We start from the raw sequence: 12890 nt of genomic DNA on the forward strand, positions 1-12890 counted from the left end.
ATGACAAACTAAAAAAAAAAGAACGTTGACTATAGAAGAAATTCAGACCAGACCAGTTTACTCCCCAATCATCATCGACAACACTCCAAGCTACTGAAAGTGCCAATCCCAATCATGAAGCAGTTACACCACCTCTCTGGAATAGAAAACGCGAAAGTGCTTTCACATCAGCGCGGGATGAGAAGAGCAATTTACATTAAGGCCACAAGAGGTGGCTGAAAAAAGGCTCTCTGCTTGAGTTTGACAAAACGGAAGAAAGAGATTTCAGAATACCACTGCGGGATGAAGAAAACATTGCACAATATAAATGTTGTCTTTATTTGTAGGATGCAAATCATGGAGATGGTGAAAAAATATAGATTTTCCTCAACTACAACAAGAGTTACAGTAAATTCAGTTGGAGTTAGCCACGCGTCTCTGGACAGTTGGCGGTGGATTGAACAGACACAGTGACAAGTTACAGCTGCGAACGACAGGAAGAAACAGGAGCCATGTGAAATACTTGCTGACCAACAAATATCGAAACACAGACAACCGGCTTTGTTAATATATGTCACGTAAAGTTGAGGTGATGCATTCATGTAAACATCTTTTTTTTTTTAGAAAAAAAAATGCTGCCTCTAAAGTGCTTAAATATTCACCACACATACAATATGTGCATTTTTTATATACAAGTCAGTAGCTGGAAGGAAAAATGGGTTTCTTTTTTCCACAACTATGTTGATGAAGAGTTTTGGTAGCTGACGCAGGTCGCCGAGTGTGTGTGTGTGTGTGTGTACTGTAGAATACCATTGTTTTGCCTGTGGCTGGACTTTTGGCAGGAAATTTATCCAGGCTTGTCACTATTCCAAAAAGCAATTGGACTAATGGAATTTCAAAAGTGGCTTCATAATGGTTCCCACTGCTCTGCAGACTAACGCCTATCTGTGTGTGTGTGTGTGTGTGTGTGTGAGTGTGCGTGCGTGCGTGCGTGCGTGCGTGTGTGTGTGTGTGTGTGTGTGCGCGCGCGCGCGCGTGCGTGCGTGTTTCGGTTTCTCATGCAGGCGACAGCTCATGTTTTCCTCTGCGCTGGTGAGATCTTAATGTCCTTTCTTCCGCCTGCTGTCCGCCTGTGTAGCGTAACATCCTCATCCTCAGCTGTCTGCTGCTTGGCAAAGTTGACAAACACCTGTACATGTCCAAACAAAAAAATACAGAAGATATGTGGTCACTAGAGCCATTTTTCAGTAATTATTTGCATGCAGTTCAAATGTTGACCAAAAAGCAATTCAACCGTCTTGTCATCTTTATTTAGTTTTTACATTTCTTGTTATATTTCATGCTTATCATATAAGCAAATGGAGCAGAAAGATGTCAAAGTCGTTTGCATTTCCTGTAATCGAGCATTGAGATTCTACAAATGAAGACCAGTTGAACTGAAGAGTTGTGGGAAACGGGGAGCACGGCTTTCAATTTACCCATTCATTTATGATCTATAACCCCAGACAGAAGACTGGCTGCAATCACAGACGCTTGGAGCTGCGTCTTTCCTCCTAAAGGGAACCACTTCTGATTCCACTCTGAATTTTATTTGGGCGATTAAAAACACATCTAGCGGTCCAAAAACACTGAATTTAACCCACGTAGATAATATCGGAAATACTGTGATAACTAATAATCTGGACCCTACGGGTGGAAAACATGTTGCTGCCTCTCCTCCCGTTTCCAGGCTGACACGCACCTGGTCCAGTGTTGTCTGGGAAACAGAGTAGTCCTCGATGCTGAGCCTCTCTTTATTGGCCACCACCAGCTGGAATATCCTGGCCAGGGAGGAGGAGGCGATCTTGTACTGCAGCGTGTTGTAGTGCTTCTCCCTCTGGACGCAGCCGGGGAAGGAGCTCTCCATGAAGCTCTCCACGGGCTTCAGGTCCGGGGACGAGCCCGCTTTAGCTGCCTTGATTTTCATGGTCACTACGTAGCCATCGCCGAATCTGGGCAGAGGAGACGCAACATAGCGTGTCGAAATAAGTGTCACCACGTGGGGATTCAAGTTTTCAATCAGGGTTAAAAATGAGGTGAAAGCTTCTTTTTTTTTTTTTTTTTTTTAACCCTTTATAGCAGGAGGAACCAGACCTGCTTATTTTCAGAGCCATGTTATTACACAGTTTTAAATTAATCTTACAATGTGCAAACTTGGACACATCATTCACAGTAATATAATAAAAAAAATAGATTCTTGCTCCTGGTTAGAGGAGGTGGTTGAAGTTGCTCATTTCCTGGTTCCATGCACTGATTTGGTGAAGTTGTTTCTGCATTCTTTCATGTACTCTTTGATGAATGAGAAGTTCCTCTTTGCTAATGTGTCACGTTCCCAATTGACAAATATCTAATTGTGTTACTGAGTGCCCTTTAAAGGGTAAATTAGTTTTTTTTTCTTCATTTTATTTTACACCTGGATCAAAAAAAATCTTCCTGTCTTGAAACAAACTGACACCATGTGCTACAGCATGACATGACAGTTCATCCAGAAACACCAGGAGCAAAGATAGTTGCACATCTATAGAAGAGAATAAAAAATTCTGTCCTAATAAACTACAAGTCTACAACAGAATTGTTGTTTATGAAGCAACATCTGCAACTTTTTCATATGCTGTAAAATCCAGAAGTTTGTACAGTAATAAACCTTCTGGTACACTTCGTTAAAGTCCCTGAGCAGATTAACTGGGTTCATGCTGTCCTCTGTGAAGCTACAATTAGAATTTCAGACACTGAAATTTTAAGGAGCGGCCTTAAAACTTTATTGTCTCAAAATTAAGGAAACCCTAAATATAAAGTTGCTTTGCATTTCTAGCTGGAAATGCAGAAGAACCAACTCACTTGTATTTGAGATGCTGGATGGTTCCCAAACACTTGAAGGTCCCGTTGACCATGATGGCCAGTCGAGTGCAAAGGGCCTCACACTCCTCCATACTGGTGGAAAACAACCACAATCCATCTTTACCTTCGACTGACACAACAACACGTTTCAGAGCAGTCAATCAGAATTCCTCCAGTGCGAGCAAGCGTCACACTGGTCACACTGGTCACACTGGTCCCGAGTTTCATGAACAGCCCTTGGCTGGACGGTCCACAGCGTTTGGTCAGCTGTTACTGCTGTGCGTGTGTGTGTGTGAGTGTGTGTGTGTGTGTGTGTGTGTGTGTGTGTGTGTGTGTGTGTGAAGACTGGATGAATGTGAGTACTAGCAGGCCGACCTGTGTGATGTGAGCACCACCGCTCGGCCGTCCTGGATGACGCTCATGATGGCGTTCCAGAGGAAGCGTCGAGAGTGGGGATCCATCCCTGTCGTGGGCTCGTCCTACACAAACACAAACCCACACGAGGGAACTTCACTCCCTCCGCACGGCTCCAGATGAACACAAACCAAATCCTTATCTCCGACGGCATACGGCAAAAGATCTCAAATTTATGCCAGTTTGAATCCGACTCCACACTCAGCCAGCCAATGTGTGAAAGGCGCGAGGCCAGGCTCGACTGAACCCATATGGCCTCCCATCTGGATCCTGTGTCGCTGATAAATCCCTGCATAAAAAGAACCTCCCAAAGCCAAATGGCAATAACCTTGTGCCGCAGCTGGATCGCAGAGATTTGAATTCTGAAATCTTTGCGCATACCAAGCAGCAATGTAAAGTAGTGGCTGTTTTTTATGTGTGTTTTTTTTGTTTTGTTGTTTTTGTTGTTTGCCATTCAGTAACAAATTGTCTCATTTTAGTTTAGTGACAGATGCAGCAGCAAAGTGACAGCTGCTCGCTGCCCTCAGAGGCTCCACAGGAACACCAGTAATACAGGAGCTAATAAGTGTGCACGCTGGATTAGCAGCAGCCCTTCCCTCTTCACCACACCCAACTAAATGGATAGTTCTCACATCAAAAGGAAACAAATACTGTCCCTGGATGTTTCTGGGTGGACGACACTGTTTTGCTTCAGCCCTGACTGGCTTTGGCGAGAGTTTAGTTCCTCAGTGTGGCTGATGTGTCTCGTGTTGTCCCTTGAATGGAATGGAAACCTCCAGCTGTTGCATACCTTCCCTTGACAACTGGCAGGAGCAAACCTCCTTGTCGGATAGGTACATGACAAATATGCAATGATTTGGTGGTTGCTGTTCCATACTGGCATGCCAGTTTAAGTCTAAAGTGGCGACACGCACCACTAGAGAGCGCAGCTGAGCACAACCTGGACAGCAAAACAAGGAGGCTTCGCACTCCTCTCCTTCTCCCACACTCTCCATATCGGAGGCAAGTCCATCTGTCTGTTCAATTTCAGCTAACCTTTCAGGCGATGTGCATGTTTTCTGAACTTGCGGCATGTTTGCCCACTGTAAAGGCTGTTGCTTCTATCTGTCTGTCTGTCTGTCTGTCTGTCTGTCTGTCTGTCTGTCTGTCTGTCTGTCTGTCTGTCTGTCTGTCTTGGTGTTTTTGCAGCTGTTCCAATGGAGGAGGGAGATATTTATCAACAGAGATGCCAGGTGATATATGACCCTCTTCTCAAGAAGGAATAAGACCTCTAGAGAATACCACCACATACAATTTTTTCGTTTCCGACAATAATGGAAAGGCGGCGGCTCCCTCACCAGCAAGACCAGCGCGGGGCAGCCAATCATGGCGATGGCCGTGGAGAGTTTGCGCTTGTTGCCTCCGCTGTAGGTCCCTGCACAGCAGCCGGCGTACTCGCTCAGACCCAACTTCTGGATGCCCCATTCTGCCACCTACAGGCCGGAAAAATTAAAAAACAACAAACAAACAAACAAGGCTAAGCATAACAGAGACCAGCAGTCCAAGAACATCATTACAAACTACGATCCTCAACAAAAGAGGATGTGTACACATCAGAGGGAAGCTTGTTTGCCGAGCAGCTGGACTGAGACTCACTCTGGGGATCTCAGACTCGGGCACCCCTCTGAGACGAGCGTACAGGTACAGGTGCTCTCTGCCGGTCAGGAGCTCATCGATGGCGTCAAACTGAGGGCAGTAGCCCATGTTCTGGTGCACGTCCAGTATCTCTGTTTGGGTGCTGGCAAAGCAGATAGAAGGCTGTCAATGAGGGAATAACATGAACAAAGACAGTGTGCCGTGCTTGATCAAAATCAAAGAGTGCAAAAATCAATAATCACACTCACCAAAATGACATTTTAATAAAAACATCACATTTTTTTTCTACACTGTGTCTTTGCAGTCTAACAGCGAGTAAAATGATTTTAAATGACAGTTTTCCGCTAAAATAACATGATATATCTACAATTTATAAAAGTATCTCCAATTAAAAGAAAAACTACCACCAAGTTTCAGACCACTAACTTTGTCCACACTGAATTTATAATCAGTGAGGAGGAGCTTCAAACACATGTTGCCACATTTTTCTATTATTCATGAAGGTTTTTTTGGGAACCACAGCTACTTCCTCCAAACACACATGAATTATTCATCATCATTAATCCAGTGTCCAGTAGAGGTGGGATCATGCTGACAAATCACAGCCTTTCAGGGAGGGAATGTTCAAACAAATGACATGGAAATCACATACTATATGGGAGCAGGAATTATTATGTTGTTTATTTGAGAGTCTTTTCCCACCAAAGTCTATTGGGATATATTCAGAGCGCAACCTTTATGTTTTAATCATTTAGCCGTTGACACACTTTGCAAGTTTTAGCTTCATTGCATCAGTATCACATTGACCTTCGGCGAGGCAGTTTACCAGAGCAGCTTATACCAGGTCCAAAAACTGAACCTTGGCATCAATTTGGAGCAGCTCCACAAACAAACATTGACAGGAGGCTTTTCTAAAGATAATTTGTCATTCAAGTTTATACCCACAGTGAGCATCGCTGCACTGTACAACCCAATGTGAACAACACATGTACAGTCTGTGCTGAGCCAGCACACTGAGTGGTCTGAGTGAGCTCAATGTACCTGTAACCAGCCACTGTGGCCTCCCCGGAGCTGGCGTCACTGTCGCCAGTCAGCATTTTGAAGGTTGTCGTCTTCCCGGCTCCGTTAACTCCCAGCAGACCGAAGCACTGGCGGGACAAAAAGGGACAGTCGGTGTGTCCGGATGAGGGCACAGTAAGAGTAGAAAATCCTCTGTATCCCTTTTTAAACAACAGTAATTGTCAGGTTAAGCCTGGCTAAATAAAACATTGGCAGCTGTGAGGCCAGAGAATTCAGTGGCTTCACCTCTCCTGCAGGTACTCCCACACAAATCTGGTCCACAGCTGCCCTCTTCCTGCCCATGTAGGTCTGTGCAGAGAGGGGAACAAACAGTCATTCAGCCATGCAGCGCTTTAAACACACAACCACCCAACAAGTGAACAAAGTAAAAGCACACAAAGTGTTTTCAACGTGCCTAATCCATTTTCCCTGTGGGTTTTCTACATTTTAACTGTAATGGCTCGAATATCTTTTTGAACTGTTGTTGTTTTTTTTTCTTGTCGGCGGGCATGAAAATGAACCGAGGGCTGCTGGAAAATTAAACCTTGAATTTAAAAGCTGTAGATGGTCCTTTAACCCCAGAGTGGGCACTAAAACAAATCACACGGGATGTTTAAACTTCTTTCCATTTAGCATGAATTTATATGCATGGCAATTAAATGTATTAGACCACCAGTCATAAAACTCACAGAATGTTTTAAACTAATTATTTCAGACTTGTTTGTGGGAATATCAGTAAATAAACTTTTTGTTCTATGTTTTTCAAAATTCATAGGTAACAATGATGAATAGTTCTGTTAATTGATGGTTGCTGTGGCATAAACCTTGCACTGGATGGTGGTCTCATACACATGACCCTTGTTTAAATGGCAACTTTTTTTTTTATAGGTTTACTTTATTGCGAACACGATAAACTATATGATCCATTAATTTGAGCAGTTTTTTATTTATGCCATGCACTTCAACCCTCAATTTATTAGGCTTAAAGTATGGATTATATGCATTTCATTGCATTCGAGACGTTGTGGCAGTTGGGAAATGGCTAAAATGTTTTTGTTGTTATTGTTCTTAATTTTTAATGCCAACAACAATAAAAATGCTGTAAAAAAAAAAAAAAAAAAACAAAGATTCAAAAGAAAATTAAGCAGTGAGAAAACGAACAGATGGATGTTTGTTGGGTTTTACCTTGGAGAGGTCTCTGATCTGCAGGATGTCTGTCTTGCTCCCTCCATCATAAATCCTCTGCCTCTCTGCTGCAACGTCATTGTCCTCATCCTGCACTGAAGTCCTCTTGTAGTCTGATAACCTGAGGAAAGTTTTTTTTTTCAAAGGCTCAGGCTCTAATAAAACAGGCCTAAACTGAATTATGAACCCGCACAGAATGGGAAATTTCCTGTGAATACCATATCAGGCTGCCTGTATGCTGATGTGGGTTTAGCTCGTCTCTTACCAGTGATCCAAGAAGAAGCGGTACTGGATCAGAATGTTGAGAAGAAAATAGACGAAGCCTTCGACTGCCATGAAAGCGACATTCTTTCCCACAAAGTCCCACCGGAAAGGGTTCTGAGTGTGTTCCTCACCTAAAACACACAGAGGAGAGCCGCCGCTGTTACCGATGCCATGGTTCAGTCGGTGCATAGTGGAGCTTGTTTCATCAAATATTATGACAGAACAATTCAAGCAGGATTCTTTGATTGCAACATTGGAAGAAGTATAATACGGGTACGGTACCAAATCTGGCATAAACGTCGGTGACGGCCTGGTTCATGGCCATGTCGATCAGGCCGCGGCCCAGGCAGAAGTGCGGCAGCACCAGCAGGCCTTTCTTCAGCCACTCATTGAACACCAGCAGAGACTGGCAGCGACCAGTGCACACAGAACGCAAGCATAAGCAAATCAGTCATTTTAGCGACAGATTCTACCTGTTCAGCATCACGGTTGTTGTCTCTGAAACTTGTTTAACTGAGCTCTACTTTTCTTTTCCCAGATTGTGAGTGTGAGACCTTTCATATACAACATCAGTAAGCTGTCCAAAACCCTGAAGTGCTGCCGGAATGTGTCAACATTAATCCACTTATAGAAGCTGATCTTGATAGTCTCTGCATGCTTGCTGCACTCACCCGATTGTTCTCAAAAAGCTCCAGGATGAAGGTGATGGCGCTGGTGTTGATGCCTATGAAGAGGTTGATGCAGGACAGCGACACGTAGGCAGTGCTCGGGATGTTGAATATGTAGGACATGGGATACATCATGGGCGTCACCGACCACCTGTGGAAATACACATTTAACCACCTTTACCAGAAACTGTCCTCACAGTGTTCACTTTCGAAGGTCCTGTATAATTATTATTCCAAGCTGTTATTTGGCAACGTTTTCAGAGTGACAACCACCTTTAACATGTCAACAGGCTCCCTGGAAATGAACATGTTGTCGTTTACTTCTAGAATGTCGCAGTGTACACAGTGGTGGGGAGAAAAGTGTTTGGACACCTCATGCATTTGTGATGTATTGTATTGAGCAAAGAACCTTTAGTCTTGCAGTTTATTTTAGTGCAGTCACCAACATTTACCCAGATGCTGCACATGCTCTGTCCAGTGTAGAACTGGATATTACAGCGGGATGACGTCCCTTGCAACACATCCCGAGTACGAGAGTAAAAAAAAAGTACGAGAAGTGCAATACTTCAGTTTTTTCATTTTGTCTTATTAAATTTAAACAACAAAATAATTTCCATTTCTTTGTGTGGTGCTTTGATGCAGCCAAACCTTTTGAAACACAAACAAAAAAAATGATCTGACAATGATGTGGATTGAATAACATTTTAGGGGTGACTTTATTCCGCCACTGTAAAACACACTACTGGAGATCACGGCTTTGTGATGTCACGAAGGGTACTGCTTTCACATGAATAACAAAATTTGTGACAACAGCCACCGCCAGGCGATGGTCCCAGCCCTGAAAATGACATAATTTCTGCGGGAGGTCTAACAGAGGGTCAGCTTCAGCGGGGAGCTGAAGAAAAGTATGTTTGCAGGAGGCTGCAAATCACGCAAATCTGCCTCACTGGAGTCTGGAATGGAGAATAGAGTTTGGAAAACTGGCTACAAAGGACAAAAAAAGGAGCCTGACCCGTAGAGCAGCAGTAGCGTGATCAGCGCAGGCAGGTTGGAAGGCGACGTGTAGCATTTTTTGTCAAATGCCATGAAAATCCCGACCACCATGGCGGCGCTGAGGGAGTAGTTGACCTGGCAGAGACGCACAGAGTGAGAGTCAGTTACCACTGTAGCCGAGCCCTGCAACCGCAGTCCGCAGCCACTGCTTAACTCACCATGTCCCAGAAGAAGTTGGTCACCCAGTACACCATCGGGCTCACCCCGCTGACAAACTGCAGGTGCTTGGCCTTGGTCACACGCTCCTGGATGAGGTAGAGGACGAAGCTGGCGGGGATGAAGGACATGGCGAAAATCACACAGATCGCCACCACTGCGTCCACTGAAGTGGTCAGCCTGAAGGAGGAGGAGGAGGAGGAAGAGGAGGAGGAGGGAAAAACCAAATCAGCACATTCGGGTCTAAAAATGGACTGGAATGCATTTCACAAAGAGACGAGCACACAAATGGCTAAAAGTCAGTTTGAAGGTCAATAATTCAAAATAAATCTTTTTTTAAAGAAATGTAAAAAACTGTCATGGGAAAATGCTGTGACATCTGTGAGAATTTGCCAAAATAGTTGTAAACTAGCTTGCTTCTTAAAGCAAATCGGGAGGTGTCGATGTTAGTCTCTTAAGTGTTGCCGTAAAGCGTTGCACACGGAACATACAAGGACAGAACCAACAAACGAACAAAATAATGAAACAAAATATCAACAGTTCAACAACAGGCCGGCTGAGAGAACCGTGCCGATGGCTGAGCTGCTATTCTCCCGGTGCACGTGAAGAAAAGAATCGCAAAAGAAGATTTTGACACCAAAACTTTAAGGCCAAAAAAAAAAGATCCTTTGTGCTGCACTATATTGTATCCACGGCCCAGTGGATACAATATAGTGCCATCTAATGGTAAGAGACCATGAAACCACTTGACCTCACATCTGTCTGTGACGTCAGGGTTGAATCCTGAATCCGCCACATTCTGAGACACATCGGTCCTTACCAACGTAGACACTAATTACTAGAACAGTAGTTTTCTATTTTAGGTGTCAAACTAATAACATACACATGTACTTCTTTTCAATTGAACTGCAACAGATGCTATTAAATGTTATGCGTTAGGCTTTTGAAAAAACGCTGTGTGCGTATGTTCCTTGTAACGGGTCTCCACTCTCAGAAGTGAAGAACAAACTGCGGTCCTTACACCGTGACTTCAGACAGCTGCTCTTTGGTGAGGTTCAGCGGATGGTTGATGGCCGTGATGCCAAACTGGACGGGTTTGGCCGACGGAGGTAGGAAGGCTCGTAGGACGGCGTTATTGGCAACGTTCATGAAGGCCACCATGGCGTGCCAGCCTTTGTTGTTGTACCACACCTGGCAGAAAGGACGGCGATGGATTTAAAATATTTCACACCATCAGACTGGTCCCGACTCAGAATGTGCTCATGCCCGATCCTCCTGATGCAAAATTAGCTTAGCTTTCTGCAAATCAGTTTAGACAAAATTCCTCTGGGCCAGTTACTTGATGGAATCCTCCTATAATACTGATGTACCTTGACGTTGAATTCACTCTCCATGTACCGTAAGAAGGAACCGATCTCCCTCAGCGCCAGAGCAGAGTGCGGACCCTGCAGGGCAGAGGGGGAAAACATCTAATTAGAAGGAATCGTTTCAGCCAACTGTACCGTTTGCCATTTATGATCAAAACAAAAGAGAATACCGCTGTGATGTTGAGCATCCGTCCCAGCTGGCGGAAAAAAATTTGGATGTCTCTGGGGTCCACGTCCAGGATCGGAAGCTGCCCTCCAACCGACAAGCCTCCATATCTGAGGACAGACGACGGTTATTTACTTTCAGCGTCCACCATCAGCCAGGGGAGTGAGTCAGTGTCGTGAGTCAGTACCTTTGTTCGTTCACCCAGTATTTGCTCTTTAGACTGTAAAGCAAAAAGATTTCATGAAGTCAGGCAGATCAAATCAAATCAAATCAAACTTTATTTATAAAGCACTTTTCCTGCATGAAAAGAATGCAACCCAAAGTGCTTCACAGATTAAAACAAAAGTAAAATGTCAAAACATGCAGCAAAATAAACAAATAAGAGCTCATCCCTCCCAACCCCCCCCAAAAGATGGACCCGCCCCTCCACACGAACACATACACACATACGTCAACACTCATACACACACATGGATAAAATAGCATGGCACTAAGGATACGGGTGAGGAAAAGCCACCAATGGGTGGCCATCCACGCAGAGAGGCGCCATAGTCTGCTGTCACAGGGAGCGTCGCAACAGAGACCCCCCCCACCACCACCACCACCACCACCACCTCACCCAGACCGGACAGACCTGGGCAGGTCATACAAGTGCATGAGGGATCTCCAAGACAACGTCCCCGCAGGCAGACCAGGTACAACTCCCAGCGTGGAGGGCCCCCATTAGGAAACACCGGAGGTAAAAATAAAACCTAAGATTATAAAATGTCATAATCATATAGTCATGAAAATGTCTAAAATTATTGAAACAGTAAGAGGCATAAGAATATAAAATAAGAGAAACAAAGGAGTCAGAGAAATCAGTTAAAAGCCAAATTAAAATTAAAATGTCGTAAAAAATAAATAAATAAATAAATAAAATAAATCAGTTAAAAGCCAAATTGCCAAAAGACGAACATATTAACCCCTTAGTCTAACAGTAGTTCACCTCTGCATGGAACCAAGGAAGTGACGAGGTGTGGACCCTCGACCTACAAAGCTTCAACCCACCTGGCTTTGATCAGACTGGGGTAGGTTTTGACCAGGTAGTCCGAGATGTTCCGGCCCGTCATGTCCAGCATGGTGTCCCCGGTGACCTCCAGCCGCTGCGGGGGGGGCCGGCCGCCTGCCCCCTCGGGACAGATGGGCATCATGGTGAGCTTCTGACCGGTGCTGCACTGGCAGGAGGGGGACGGGTTCCTCAGGTTCCACTCGGGGCTCTGCAAGATGTTGTCGGCCACGGCTGAGGCGTTGGGGCGCTCCCATTGTGCCGTGCTGTTGCTGCAGGGCATCCTGGGTTGGAGGATCAAAGAAGGGAGAGAGAGACAGAGAGAGAGAGAGAGAGACAGGAGATGAAATGTCTGTGGATCTGAAGACGGGTTCAGGTTGTGGACACACTGGATAGGAGGTATCGACTTTGACTTGTTACTTCAACCAAATGAGCCAGAAGGAGCGTTTTCCCCAATTCCACTGGTTATATTTTACACATCCCATTTGGGGAAGAGTAAAAGTGGAGTGCGCGCACCAGATCAAGGTCCCGAGGAAAAAAGTTTAATCACAAACACATGTGACAAGCATATGTGGTTGTGATTAAACTTTTATTTTATATTTCATCTTCTTTTTGCCTCCGGGATTTTGGCTTTTCCCGTTTGGTATTTTACTTTTCTGCCCAGCAGAGTTGAGTTTTTGGATGTGTGTGTCTTATTTTCCGACGTTTGTAGCAACATCTGGGGAAGAGCACAAACTTTGGATGAACTTTCTGCCTGTCACATTAAAACTGACCGATCAAACTCCTTTGCTGTCAGTTCAGTCAGTTGGAAACAGCAAAAGGCTTCAAGTTGGAGCAAAAGGACACACAGCACACCCCTATGGTGAGCCACAGTGTGGTGTTAAGTGTACATAAGACATAGAGAAATACTTAAGTTCCTTTCTTTGTCATTCTTTTTATAAGCAAAAGTCTAAGCCAAATTCTGATTAAACTGCCAGCAGCTTTTACCACAACCACAGCTGTTTACTTGCTTGCTGTGT

At 44.5% G+C, this 12890-nt stretch overlaps 1 protein-coding gene across 1 annotated transcript in view; it reads right to left on the reverse strand.

The window, feature by feature from the left end:
- Nucleotides 1-294: 294 nt before the first annotated feature.
- The window catches only part of LOC142885477 (retinal-specific phospholipid-transporting ATPase ABCA4-like), a 38039-nt gene continuing 25443 nt past the window's right edge, over nucleotides 295-12890 (reverse strand). Inside the window, exons 31-49 of the mRNA XM_076021952.1 lie at nucleotides 11874-12155; nucleotides 11011-11043; nucleotides 10828-10933; nucleotides 10661-10735; nucleotides 10312-10481; nucleotides 9293-9470; nucleotides 9094-9209; nucleotides 8085-8232; nucleotides 7696-7819; nucleotides 7415-7544; nucleotides 7150-7270; nucleotides 6211-6273; nucleotides 5947-6053; nucleotides 4906-5047; nucleotides 4608-4742; nucleotides 3232-3335; nucleotides 2857-2949; nucleotides 1721-1970; nucleotides 295-1168 (exon numbers count right to left, since the gene is read on the reverse strand). Coding sequence (XP_075878067.1) covers nucleotides 1052-1168; nucleotides 1721-1970; nucleotides 2857-2949; nucleotides 3232-3335; nucleotides 4608-4742; nucleotides 4906-5047; nucleotides 5947-6053; nucleotides 6211-6273; nucleotides 7150-7270; nucleotides 7415-7544; nucleotides 7696-7819; nucleotides 8085-8232; nucleotides 9094-9209; nucleotides 9293-9470; nucleotides 10312-10481; nucleotides 10661-10735; nucleotides 10828-10933; nucleotides 11011-11043; nucleotides 11874-12155 — 2494 coding nt within the window. The 3' untranslated portion in view covers nucleotides 295-1051. The remainder of the gene's footprint in view (nucleotides 1169-1720; nucleotides 1971-2856; nucleotides 2950-3231; nucleotides 3336-4607; nucleotides 4743-4905; nucleotides 5048-5946; nucleotides 6054-6210; nucleotides 6274-7149; nucleotides 7271-7414; nucleotides 7545-7695; nucleotides 7820-8084; nucleotides 8233-9093; nucleotides 9210-9292; nucleotides 9471-10311; nucleotides 10482-10660; nucleotides 10736-10827; nucleotides 10934-11010; nucleotides 11044-11873; nucleotides 12156-12890) is intronic.

The sequence above is a fragment of the Nelusetta ayraudi genome, unplaced genomic scaffold (genome assembly GCF_046127955.1).
Source record: "Nelusetta ayraudi isolate G7.1 ecotype Tasmania unplaced genomic scaffold, CSIRO-AGI_Nayr_v1 ptg000011l, whole genome shotgun sequence".
Lineage (NCBI taxonomy): Eukaryota > Metazoa > Chordata > Actinopteri > Tetraodontiformes > Monacanthidae > Nelusetta > Nelusetta ayraudi.